The sequence below is a fragment of the Petaurus breviceps genome, unplaced genomic scaffold (genome assembly GCF_028583685.1).
Source record: "Petaurus breviceps papuanus isolate PSGF00001 unplaced genomic scaffold, PetGlider_PUasm1.0 183, whole genome shotgun sequence".
Classification (NCBI taxonomy): domain Eukaryota; kingdom Metazoa; phylum Chordata; class Mammalia; order Diprotodontia; family Petauridae; genus Petaurus; species Petaurus breviceps.
In genome coordinates this window covers 13,798,622-13,811,996 of record NW_027185791.1, presented here as the reverse complement: position 1 = coordinate 13,811,996, position 13,375 = coordinate 13,798,622, and the positions used below count along the sequence as shown (strand labels likewise).

At 40.6% G+C, this 13,375-nt stretch overlaps 1 protein-coding gene across 3 annotated transcripts in view; it reads right to left on the bottom strand.

Moving 5' to 3' along the window:
* TOP3A (DNA topoisomerase III alpha) overlaps window positions 1-13,375 on the bottom strand; it is a 42,292-nt gene that overhangs the window by 16,122 nt on the left and 12,795 nt on the right. For all 3 annotated transcript variants that reach the window (XM_069087863.1, XM_069087862.1, XM_069087864.1), the window contains 5 exons: window positions 12,986-13,156; window positions 12,630-12,730; window positions 8,869-8,943; window positions 5,146-5,228; window positions 551-758 (listed from right to left, as the gene is read on the bottom strand). In XM_069087863.1, coding sequence (XP_068943964.1) covers window positions 551-758; window positions 5,146-5,228; window positions 8,869-8,943; window positions 12,630-12,730; window positions 12,986-13,156 — 638 coding nt within the window. The remainder of the gene's footprint in view (window positions 1-550; window positions 759-5,145; window positions 5,229-8,868; window positions 8,944-12,629; window positions 12,731-12,985; window positions 13,157-13,375) is intronic.

Sequence of the window (13,375 nt, the reverse complement as noted above, 5' to 3'; positions counted from 1 at the left end):
TGCCCTGCCTTTTCCCCTCCAAAAGCAAAAACAAACAAACAAAAACCCATGAGAAAGGAGAGCTCTGCCTGGAATGGAAGTGATCAGAAACGGCTTCATAGGAAGAGGATGAGATGTGAGTCGGGTCTTAAGGTATGACTAGAACTCAAACAGGCAAAGAGACAGAAGGAAGGCTTTCCAGCAGAAAGCAGAGGGATAGAGGGGGAACAAGTCTGTGAACAAAAGGGAGAGCAGAGGATTTATCTTGAAGTGTAATAAGAAGTGAAGTTGGAAAGGTGGGATAAGTGAGCCACGTTAAGTGGCTAAGGATGGGCAGAAAAAACGGATTGGATGCAGCTGGCAATATGGACCATTGTGGCCTTCAATTCTTTTTTCCTGTTTAAAAAAGTTATTTCAAAGTTGAAAAAGGGCACACAGAGAAAATGTTAATACACTTATTTAACACAAAGTAAATTCCTGCTTGTCACAATGAGATATTCTAAATGGTACGGGAAGCAAAATTAATGGGAGTGTTCTTAGTATAAGACTAATGGGGTTCGTCCAGACCTACCTGGAGGTTACAAGTGTATTTGGTGGGGTGAATGGGAGGATGAGCTTGATCAGACTTTTTCCCGTTACGAGGGGTAGGGCCACCCCTGTCTAGAATTCTCTGGGCAAAGGCTCCCCATTGTTGGTCATGTATCTGCTGCTCCACCAAAGCTGTCAGGTTTAATTCTTGGGGGAAAATATTTGTCTCAGTTCGGGGATAGCTGATATACCTTAAAAAATAAAGGCAGACAGATATTTACAAACAATTCTGAACTAGTTCAATTGGCGTTTGCAAAAGCTAACAATTTGACTGAACTGGGGTTCAGCTGATATCAAAGCTTGTGGAACTGAAATGTTTGCTAAGGTGGCACTAAATGACAATATAATATTTTAAATTGCTATGATTTTATCAGGGTATGTATCCAATGATGAAGACCACAGTCCCTTTAGGATTTAGCAATGTTTAAAAGCTGTTCAGGCTAAAAAAATTAATCATTCTGTAACCAACATGATAGCTCTCTCCAAATTGAGCTAGAATAATCTTTGGACAACAAATAGACATGTATTACACCTTTCCACCTTAGTAGGGCCTGCCAAAGCCTGTGTTCCAATAGCACTCAGACCTTTGAAAAAGCCAGTCACCTCCATCTCATAATGAATCACTTGAGTAAAACTTTAATGACAGATATACAAAGATTAAATTAAAAGTCCATTCTTTCCTAAATCTTACAGTCTTGAAGACTATAGTCTACAAAAGATAAAAAATGGTCTATAAAGTTCAAGGGAGAAAAAAAATCATTGCTACTCAGTACTAGGATGGGGAGAGATCAGAAAAGTCTTCGTGAAGGAGTTGGCATTTGAAGCGGCCTAAAAGTATAGTTAGGATTTCAGTAGGTGAAGAAAGGCATCCTGGGCAAAACTTCAACCGACAATTTCATTAAAGGAACGAAGATAGATCCAGCTTGGCTGAGCAACTGAAAGGATGGTGAGATAAGCAGCAAAAGTCTTTAATACCAGGTCTTTAATCGATGGGCAACGGAGAATCACCAAGAGGCAGAGTGGTGCAACGGGGTGTCAACTTTTGAGTCAAAAACACCTGAGTTCCACTGTTTGACAAAAACTGCAGGGAAAACTGGAAAATAGCATGGGAGAAACTAGGTACAGAGCAATATACCAAGACATGGTCAAAATGGGTACGTGACTCAGACGTAAAGGTGGATATACCATAAGCAAACCAGGAGAGCAAGGAATAGTTTACCTGTCAGATCTATGAAGAGGGGAAGAATTTAAGACCAGACAAGAGGTAAGAGATCACTATGAAACGCAAAATGTATAATTTTGATTTTATGGAACTAAAAATGTTTTGCGCAAATGAAACCAATGCAACCAAGATTAGAAAGAAAGGAGAAAACTGGGGGACATTTTTTACAACAAGTATCTGATAAAGTCTCATTTCTCAAATATATAGGAAACTGGGACAAATTTATAATACAAGTCATTTCCCAATTGATAAATGGTCAAAGGATATGAACAGGCAATTTTCAGATGAAGAAATCAAAGCTATCTCTAGTCATGTGAAGAAATGCTCTAAATCACTATTGATTAGAGAAATGCACATTAAAGCAACTCTGAGGTACCACCTCACACTTATCAGATTAGCTTAATATAACAGCAAAGGAGCGCCAGCCCTGGAATCTGGAAGACCCGAGTTTGGTTCTGGCCTCAGACACTTAACACACACACACAAAAACTAGCCGTGTAACCTTGGGCAAGTTATTTAACCCCAACTGCCCTACAAAAAGCAAAAAAAATATGACAGCAAAGGAAAATGATAAATGTTAGAGAAGATGTGGGAAAACTGAGACACTAATGCATCGTTGGTGGAGTTGTAAAATGATCCCATCTCTGAGAGCAATTCAGAAATATGTCCAAAGGGCAATCAAACTCTGCATACCCTTTGATCCAGCAATACCACTACTAGGTCTGTATCCCAAAGAGATCATAAAAAAGAGAAAAGGTCCTATATGTTCAAAAATACTTATACCAGCCCTTTTCATGGTGGCCAAATACTGGAAATTGAGGGGATGCCCATCAACTGAGGAATGGCTGAACAAGTTGTAGCATATGAATGTAATGGAATACTACTGTGCAATAAGAAATGATGAGAAGGCAGATTTCAGAAAAACCTAGAAAGATTTGTAAGAACTGATTTAAAGTGAAATGAGTGGAACCAGGAAAATACTGTATACAATATCAGCAACATTATGTGATGATCAACTATGACTGACTTAGTTCTTCTCAGCAATACGATGATCCAAGACAATTCCAAAAGCCTCATGATGGAAAATGCTGTCCACATCCAGAGAAAGAACTGTGGAGTCTGAATGCAGATGAAAGTATACTGTTTTCACTTTTTGCGTGTGTCTGTTTTTTCCTTTTGTTCTGTTTCTTCTTTCACAACATGACTAATATGGAAATGTTTTACATGACTGCACATGTCTAACCTGTATCAGATTGTTTGCCATCTTGGGGAGGGAGGGAGATGAGAAAAATTTGAAACTCGAGGCAGCTAGGTGATGCAGTAAATAGAACACCATCCCTGGAGTCAGGAGGACCTGAGTTCAAATCCAGACTCAGACACTTGACACTGACTAGCTGTGTAACCTTGGGTAAGTCACTTAACCCCAACTGCCTTGCCTTCTGCCCTCCAAAAAGAAAAAAAGCTTATTAAAAAAAATCTGAAACTCAAAATCTTTCAAAAAATGAATGTTGAAAATTGTTTTTACATGTAATAGAAAAAATTAAATAATATATTTTTTAAAACCATCTAAATTAAAATCCTTCCTTTGATACCTACCAACAAAGTAAGTCACTCGAACTCTCAATTTTCCAGCACTGTCCCAAGCAAGCCTCTAAGATTAAAGAGCTGGAGAACAGTTACTAATTCACATAGGCAGAGGAAGCACCCTCACTGGGACGCTCCCTACAAGGGATGAAATGATAGATCTGGACTAGAAAAAAGACAAAAACAAGTAAAGGGTTTTAAGCAGAGGACCTGACAATCAGACACATGCATGAGAAAGAATAATCTGGCATCATTATGAAGAACGGATTAGAGAAGAGAGAGAGGAGAACCAGCAGGAAGTCTCAGGAGGCCAAAACACTTCAGACAGTAAGAACCTGGTTAGGTGGGTGGCAACGCAAACAGAAAGAAAGAAGCGGATGTAAGAGATATGGTGGCTGCAGAATGGATAGAACTTGCAGCTCACTGGATGTAGCAGGTGAATGAAGAACAGTGCCAATGGCAGAAAGAGGCAAGTACAAAGGAGGAACATGTTTTTTGAGGAAAAGATACATTAAGATTGGACAAGTATGGTGTCAGTAGGACATCCAGGTAGCCCTAAAGTCTCAGGGATTCTGGGATATAATTTCTTAATGTGGTAAAAAGCAGCAGGTGTTTCACCAAGTCATCTTATTCAAATTAAGTAAAGGACAGCTTAGAAACGTGGGTGATGACAGGAAACACAACTGACAGCAAGGGAGAATCACCGGCTCACATTTTCAGCCTGGACACCGGCTGTCACTGCGGACAACTCACCTAAGCTCCCTGTGCTTTAGTACTAGACAGCTGGAAGAGGTCGGAAAGACGATCCAGGCCAGAGGTCCTTATCTTTCTGTGTGCTGTGGAGCACCCTGGAAGTCTGCTGAACTGAAAGACCCTTTCCAAGAGGAATGTTTTGTTTTTTTATCAAAACCAAAGTCACAGATCCAGGTTAAGAACTCCTCATCTAAGCTACCTGCTCCATGTTACAGGAGAGGTCAGCCAGATGCCCAGGCGCCTCACTGGACTCAGACCCTGGCTCCTAGGCCAAAGATGTTTGCATTCCACCACTGAAACCTTTAACTGCCTCGTTTTTCAGGTGAAGAAATATCTCTTAATAAGCCAATTCAACAAGCAGCTATTGAGGACTCAATATACACCACAAACTGTCCTAGGCACTGGGACAAAGACAAGTACAAACCAGTCTCTACCTTAAAGGAGTTTATGTTCAATACTTCCCCCTTTTCCAAAATACCGTAAGGTGTACATATATGCCTATATACATACATACACAGGTAAATACACATAAATTATCTGCAAAGTAATCTTAGGAGTGGGGGTAAGAGAGGCGACCAGCACCTAGGGAGATCAAGAGAAGCATCGCATAAGAGGCATCACTTTGGCTGAGTCTTTAGGGGAGACAGAGATTCCAGGATGCAGAGGGGAGGATAAAGGACATTTCAGGGATATATTTGAGACAGCCTATGAAAAGGCATTACTTACATTTTAAGTTCCGAAACTATGATTTTATAGCTATGCCAGAATAAAATAAAACATACATTTGCCCCTTCAAGTTCTAGTACTAATATTTTACAATCGGTAAATAACACCATCTATGTACAGTAGTGTATGTAGAGGGAGCGGAAAAGGCAAACGACAATTAAAAACTACATTTTCAGCTCTACATGAGTCTCTGAAAACCAGACGGTCCTTTGGTGTTTTACTGTAAGAGCTGCTTTTTAAATATGCCTTATAAAAGTACACTAACCCTTATTTCTTTAATCCATAGTACCTACCCCTGAGTATAAAGCTTTTCAGCAATTTTCATGGTTTCTTTGGCATTTATCTTCAACTTTCGAGAAGCCAATTTCTCAAGTTCCTGTTACATGAATAAAAATTCATATTAGGAACCAATGCATGAATCAAGAGTAAAACAGCTAGAAAATTCACCTTTCAAAGATAGTCTGTTTAATCAACATCACTGCAGCTATCACTCCCCTATACTTGTAAACATGGAAAAAGAAAGAGCACTGCTGGTTTTCAGGAAGTACAAAACAAGTTAGAAGGATGATAACCGGAGACTGTTACCATCTGAAAGCTGAAAGAACCTATGATATGGATATTCAGCATCACAAACATTATTTTTTTAAATAACAATCTTATTGGCTATAGAAGTTATTAATAGTACCACAATTAATACAAAGGCATATTTATAATCAAAACAGTGTATCAGCTATGAGAAAGTTCACATCCAGTTACTTATAATCATCAACTGCAACTAGAGACTTCTTCACAGAAACTAGAAAGTTAATCTCCACCACTCAGTTCTCTCAGTATAACAAGCAAATTCTCCCATTCTTTTTAGTATATTTTTTACCACAGTTATCTGACACGCAGGATAACAGTTAATCTCTGTTATCTTAGGAAATGTCTATCTCTTCAGTCTATCTCAAAAATGAGTTTACTCATTCAATTCTCCCAGGAAAGAATACTTAGTCTTTTTTCTCCGTGATTAATGCAAGCTTTCCCAATCATGACAGTTAATTCTCTCTTGATGACAATTAAACTATAAATACTCAAGACTAGACAAATATAGTCAGGGTCAGGGAAGGAGAAGCAGTAGTAATTGAGACTTGTGTTATATGTTTGTTAAAAAAGAAATTTTATTTACAACTAGTTTAATGGGAGAAATGGGAAAGAGGAAGACAGAAAGTTCTAATTCAGAAAGAAAGGTGAATCAGAGGAAGGCAAAGATAGAAGTTTCACAGGGAAAGAAGGAAACAGACAACATACTAAGCCATAAACCACCTCTCAACAATACTCTTCCTGATCTGAAACCCCAATATCTGTTCCTAATAAATTTTTTTTAAAGCAATTGGGGTTAAGTAACTTGCTCAAGGTTACACGGCCAGTTATTTCTGGATGTGGTGCTAAGTATCTGAGCCGGGATTCGATCCTCAGGTCATCCCGACACTGGAGCTGGTGCTCTTACTCGCTGAGCCACCTGGCCACCCCTCCTAATAAAATTTCTAAGACAAACTTATTAGTAAGTGGCAGTGAGGAAACTAGGCATAAAACTTATATAGGAAAGACAACAGAGAAAGAAGCTATAGTAATTGTCTGCAAGAGACGTATGAATGAGCAGGAAGATAAAACACACATACAGGAAAATTACTTCAGAATGCTTTTAGATTGTATGTGTCTTTTTGTCTGTCTTTGACCTTCTTGGGGTGGTGCAAAGGACTATGGGATGTGGAATGGCACATATACCATCAGCCTCAGCTGCTGTGTTGGTTATTTTGGCTGAATTACTTTTTTTCTCTCACTTTCTTATTTTTCATTATAGGGGACAGCTGAGTATGGCCACAGAGAGGGCTGCACTTAGAAATGAAGTTATTAGAAAAACAAAATATGTCAATTTAAAAAAGAATGCTTATACTTGCCAAGACACACCCAGAAACTATATAACACAATTACAAAAAAAAATTCATAGAACAACAGATTTCAATTAAGAGAACTAGAATGGGACTCAGATGAAGAATGAGACATACATTTTTTTTTTTTTAAGCAACTGGGGTTAAGTAACTTGCTCAAGGTTACATGGCCAGTTATTTCTGGGTGTGGTGAGACATACATTTTTGTAAGGACTGTGGACATGTGATTTTGCTTTCCTATGGTTGTTACAAGACTTTTTTCCTTTCTTCAGTTACACAGCTGAGGTTGGAAGAAGCAGGAGAATTCAGTACGTCTAATAAATGTGAACTTTAAACAAACACTCTAAGTGAAGGTTTGGGAAATTATGGGAATGTTGCATGAATCTAAGATGGGAGACTGGATAAGGGTGACCTGAAGAGCCAGAACATTAGGAGACAGACTTCGGTGACATGCTCCATGTAAACAGTTGTAGGGTGAGAGAATTAGGGGAATTGTGTGAACTAAACTGACTCCACTTTGAGACTCAATTCTGGATCTAGGTCAGTTCCTTTACCCACCCACCCACCTACTTTTTTTGGGAGGCAATTTGGGTTAAATGACTTGCCCAGGGTCATACAGCTAGTATGTACAGTGACTCACTTCTTAAAGAGGCCTAATCACTGAATGTGCATTACCTTACTCAAAGCAAGAATCTGAAAAGACCTTAGCTTAAAACAGCCAGGGTCTCCCATTGCATCCTGAGTCATCTCCAATCGTCCTGATGAACATCTGGTCACTGGAACCAGATGGCTCTGGAGGAGAAACTGAGGCTGGTGACTTTGCACAGCCCTCCCTCACTCAAATAAAAGACAACTGCAAGTCATGTCATCATCTCCCTGACAAGAGCTAGTAAGTATCTGAAGCTGGATTTGAACTCAGGTCCTCCTGACTCCAGGGCTGGTGCTCTCTGTACCACCTAGCTGTCTCAGTTCCTTTTCTATTCAATTATGAGTCTGGTGAGAAAACTTTATTGCATTGTTTGAAACTAGCCCTGAATGGCTGAGAAGCTGCTGCCTACCTGCTGCTTAGAGACCCTTAACTAAGGATCTAGGTTAGGCTGACCAGAAACCCAGTCAGATCCAAAGACTAATGCAAGTAGTTTTCTCACAATTACACATCTCAAGCCACTAATGTTATCTTATCTGAAAACTGGCCCCAGACTGATCAATCAGTTACTATTCTTTGTTCTTTTGATTAAATACAGACACTGGGATGGAGGGGGGGAGTAGCACACCTCTTTTTCTGATTTTAGGGAATTAAACCTGTTCATAATCCCTCTCCCAACATGGACAGCCCCCAATCTTTCCTCCAATTAGAAATTAGATTACCTAAGCTTGCATCCTGGTTCATATCTTGTTAATCGTTTTCTTTTAATGCATAAACATGTTTCCCCCTGTATTTGGGATCCAGTGCCAAGCTAAGGAGTCCTTGTTCTGATTTGTTATGCAACTGATATCATTGCTTAATAAACCAATATGTTCAGCCAAGCTCAAACCTTTGTTTACTCAGTTATTTCAGATTTCACCAACCACAAGGGAAAGAGATGAATATGCCACTTAGCACTAAAAAAAAATTCTAAGGCTCATGTCCATACACGAAATTAATCCATAACACCCTACCATCACTAAGAGCACTCTACTTTTAACATACTTCCTCAAGCTAAATGTTTATGTGACTTCTCTTCCTTTCAAATTTGCCTTGAGTTTTATTTTAATTCACCTTTACAAAAATATTAGATGTTGGGACAGGGATGAAGAGCTCAACCAATTGCGATTTGCCCTGAACTCGAACTCCTTTGGATTCGAGCCCAGATCAAAAGTGTCTGAGAACTACTTATCTCAGGAAGAACCACATTAAAAGACTGGTCACCACCAAGTGATATTTACTCAGCTTTCTCATAAGCAGTGATATTTTAATAATATTTCTATGCTACAAAAAGACAGTGAAATACTGTATTCTTAGTAATATTCTTAGATTCGTAGTAATCTAATAAACCAAAAGTTAACATTTACAAAGCTAGCTAACACCACCCAGACTCCACATACCACAGTGTCTAGAGGCAGGGGCCTCCATCTGCTTTTTGGCTTAGATCCAACTTCTACCACTGTGGCTACTGGATCCTGAAAAATCAAGAAGAAAAAAGCAAATGAATCCTTTATTACAGTGTCCTCTCCCTTCTTTCTACCTGCTTCCTTGATCACACTCCATCCTGTCTTTTTTTGTAGATTGTCTCTCATCATCCCCCAACTTGCCTCCCCCCTTCCCCTAGGTGCTGGTTCCTTCCCTGCTGCCTAAAAATTCAAGTCTCTCCTTATCCTCAAAAAACAAACAAACCATCACTGAACCACACAATCTCCTCAAGTAACAGTCCCGTCTTTCTCCTCCTTTTCAGAGTCAAACTCCCAGAAAAGTGTCTATATTTTTAGCTTCCATTTCTCCTTTCACTTGCTTCTCAACCCTCAGAGATCTTGTTTACAACCCCATCACTCAGCTAAAACTGCTCTCTCCAATGGTGCCAATGATTTCATAATTATTAAATCCAACAGCCTTTTCTCAAACCTCAACCTTCTCAATCCATTCACTGACACTGTTTATCACCCTTTCTTCCCTCACTTTTCATTAAAATTACTTTCTTCTTACCTGTCTGACCCCTTCTCTGTCTTCTTATCTGGCTTACCATCCACATCACCCTCCCTACGTGGGAGTCTGTACCAAGCCTCTCTCCTGGGACCCTTTCTATTTCTGCTCTACGCTTTGTCAGTATAGGGCCTCATCAACTCCCAAGGGTTAATTATCACCTCTAGGCAGTTTATACCAAGATATATATATCTTATCTCCTGAAAGGTAACTAAAATTAAAACTAGCAATGTCATATTCAAAATCTAGAGGTTCCAGGTTAAAGAAAAATTACTGCAAGGAACCAAAAAGAAAGAGTTCAAGTACTGGATCTAAGTACAGCGTCCTAAAAGTCTTTGTGAATGTTAAAGTTGGTGAGGTCACCAACCAGCTTACTTTGCGCTAAGACTTTTGGGAGCAAAGCTTAAAGCTGCATTAAGACTTTGAGGACACCCTGTGTTAGACCTGGTGTCTCTCCTGAGCTCCATTCTTGAATTTCTAGGGGATGTTTCGATACCTCAAACTCAGTACTTCTGGACTTCCAATCCAGAATGACAACATGGAAAGCTGGAGAAAAGCCCCACTCTACCACATGTACTCTGCTAAGGATGTAAAAAGGACACCAGAGAAAACAAAGACCAAGAAATCCAAAGACAACTAACAGGGAAAGTACCTATAGCCAGCCCAGAATTGTTAAAAAAAAAAAAAGAAAAGGAAAAGAAAAGCAGTCAGCTCTTTTACCAGAGCCAACCCTGGCAGACAGGCTGGAAGAGCTGTCAGTGCCAGGACAGCAGTGGTCCAGCCCTGGCGTAGGGCAGGGACTGATGAGAGGCGAGGATCCTGGGCAGTTCAGGATGGCTTGAAGCCCTCACCACTTCTGAGAGCAGACGCACTGGGAGAAAAGACAGCCAACAGCAGGGGCCCAGGAAACCGAGGTCGAAACCAACAAAGGCCTGACTACCCCACCCAAGAGTGCAGATAATGTTTATCTTATTTGCATCTAAGCTTACTCCTACAAACACTTCTAGGAATAACAAAATGTTGGGGAACACACAGAAACTAAAAACATCAGCTTTTCAATTTTTCTTCCCAACATTTCGGTAAGATAGAAATGGGGCAACAAATGCCAACTCAATTTGATAATTGTTCAAGTGTTTCTTACGCACAAGGCTGTGGCTGCAACTTGTCTGAGGGTATATATTGTAGCAGAATAAAGAATCAAGTGCTGAGCATAGTGCCCAACACAAAGCTGTTGCTGTTTGTCCTTCATTCTCCAAAAAGGACCATGACTTCAGGCAGCTGATGCCATGACTTACAAGTGACTTGGATTTAAGTGAGGGAGGACTGGGTAAAGTCACCTGCCTCACTATCTCCTCCAGAGCTATCTGGGCCCAGTGGTGAGATATAAGATGACTGGAAATGGTCCCTATTGCACTGGAAGACCTTGGCCTTTTTAAGTTCAGGTCTTTCCCAGGTCTCAATTTGATTAAGGCAACACCCATTGAATAATTAAGACAAGGTAAGAAATGAGGCGAAGAATGGCTTCTTTTACCTAATTAAAAAAAAAAAACAACAAACCAATCTGGGAGGGGAAGATTCTCAGGATTTCTTGCCAAAACAGAAACTATTGCTATTTACACTCACTCCGAGACATGCGGGCCCAAATAATGATCAATGGGGCTTGGGGTGAGACCTACTGTTAGCCAATCAATGAGAGCCAGAGTGATTTGGGTTTAAGGCATGGTCCTTAATAGACCCAGGGAATTTGAAGATCTTCCCTGCCCCTTAATGGGCCTCACTTGGAGTCCAACAAGAGAAGCTTGCTTAGAGGAGGCTTGCTTTTCAGGAAAGTCCACACCTTATTACTTGGTAATTAGGCAGCGGGTCACGAAGGTTATGAAGTTCTCTGACCCTGGAGAAGGCTGGCTATACTCTCTAAGGTGAGGTTTTGCTTTGGGGCTCACTTATGGGAAGAGTTGTGTGATTTAGCCATAGACTCTGGAAAGCCATTGAGTCCCCTGGCTTTGAAAACCCAGATGCTGGTGCTTCATTCTCTGGTAACTAAAGATGTAGGTATATAATGGTCAGATAGCTAGAAGCCCTGTCTGCTGGTCTGCTGAATTGTGTTATTTTCTGTCTGCCTGTAATTTCTGTTTGTACTTTCTGAAGTTCAGAGTGCTGACTTTTTCCCTGGAACTAAGTGAATGATATCTATGTTTGATCAAAGTAAGATGGTTAACCCCTTTTGAGTTGCTTTCCTTTAGAAAAGCAGATCAAAAAAGCTGAGCTGCTACATCCTGGGTATGCTAGGCTGCTTGCTGTTACAAACCCCAAGATATCTTTTGAGGTTTCAGTGGTCAAAATTTACTTTCTTTTAGGCACAGCACCCGCAGGTAAGGGTATTATACCCCCCCGTGGATAGAGGGAGAGGAAGGAGGGAAGAGAGGAGGGGAGAATGGGAAGAAGGAAAGAGCTGCACTGACAGAGCAGGTACTAAATAAAAGCTAGTTGACTGACTGACGAGGAATAGAGCACGTGTCTCAAATTAAGGCTCATGTAATTTTCAAAAGTGCTTCCCCTCATATGGTGGATTTGGAGTCTGAAGACGTGGGCTTTGGTCCCAGACTTAGTTCTGCTACCGACCAGCCATGTGACTCGACTCTTCACTTCATTTCTCACTTTCCTCTTCTGTAAAACCATGAGGTCTGCACCAGATGATCTAAGATCTCTTCCAGCTACACAATCCTGACTCTGTGACTCTGTAACCGCTCCACAGTCTCATTCTGGGTGGTCTTTAGTGCATCTTACTTCGGGAAGGTGAGTTTTGGTTGTGACTTCTGGCTTCTATAATCTGCTCCCAAATTCTGACAGCCCCAAAGCTCTGCTCTAGAGCCTGACAGCTCCAGAAAGAGTTGTGAGAACAGGGGCAGGACCTTCCTCTCCTCACTTCCTCCCCCAGAGCTGTCTCCATGCAGTTCCAGTTCCCTTGGTTCACAAAACTTTCAGCAGGGGTTTTCTGATTTGCAGAACTAAAAAAAAAGTAGAACCCTGATGCCTGGAAGTGGGAGGAAATGCAGCTGAATCAAAAGTAACAGCTGTATAAAAACATTCTGCCAAATCAGAGAAAGCAGTCATGAAAATGTTCAGTTTGTTATTCTTGAATCATGGACATTTAAAAAGGATTTCCTACCTCCATGCACATCTGATAGAGGACAAGACATGCTGTATGGTTAAAGAGGCGATGTCTTTTCCAGTTGAAGTCCACAACACCATCCTCATGCTTGTGAGTCACTGCATTAGAAGGACAGCGAGGAAAGAGAGACAAAAATGAAAACTGTTTAAGTTAAATTGGTAGGAAAAAAACCCGAATTAAAGTGAGAGTGAAAGGACTGTGGATTAGGAAATCTAAGAGCTTCCTAACACTGGGAAATGGCATCCCAAACCAGCTGAACATAATAAGGGTAGGTATATGATGTTTATAAGACTTGTTGAAATTCTTTTCCCACCTGGATCATGCACATTCCAACCCCTAAATCAATCCTTTACCTTTAATTTTGTGGAAAGTCTCTGGCACAAAAGCTTGGATGGCTTTGAACCTTTCTACTACAAATCCCAGTGTTGGGAACTGACAGCTACCATAACTGATCAGCTGCTCTGCCAATACCTCTGGAAAGATTTTCTGAAGTCTTAAGGTCTGGAACCTTGTGAAGGCAGCACCTGGAAAGGGAAGGAGTAAAACGAATGAGAGAAAATAACGACTATTAAGATCTAGGTCAGTGGCACATTTCATTTTCTTGCTAAGTTCACTGTTGGTTCCTCAACCAAAGGCATTATTTCAACGTCCCCAAAATGGACCATTACCCAAATCCTGACAACAAAATAGGCCTGGGACGTTCCCGGCCTGTGACCATGGATCTCAGCTTGGAAAGATAAAAG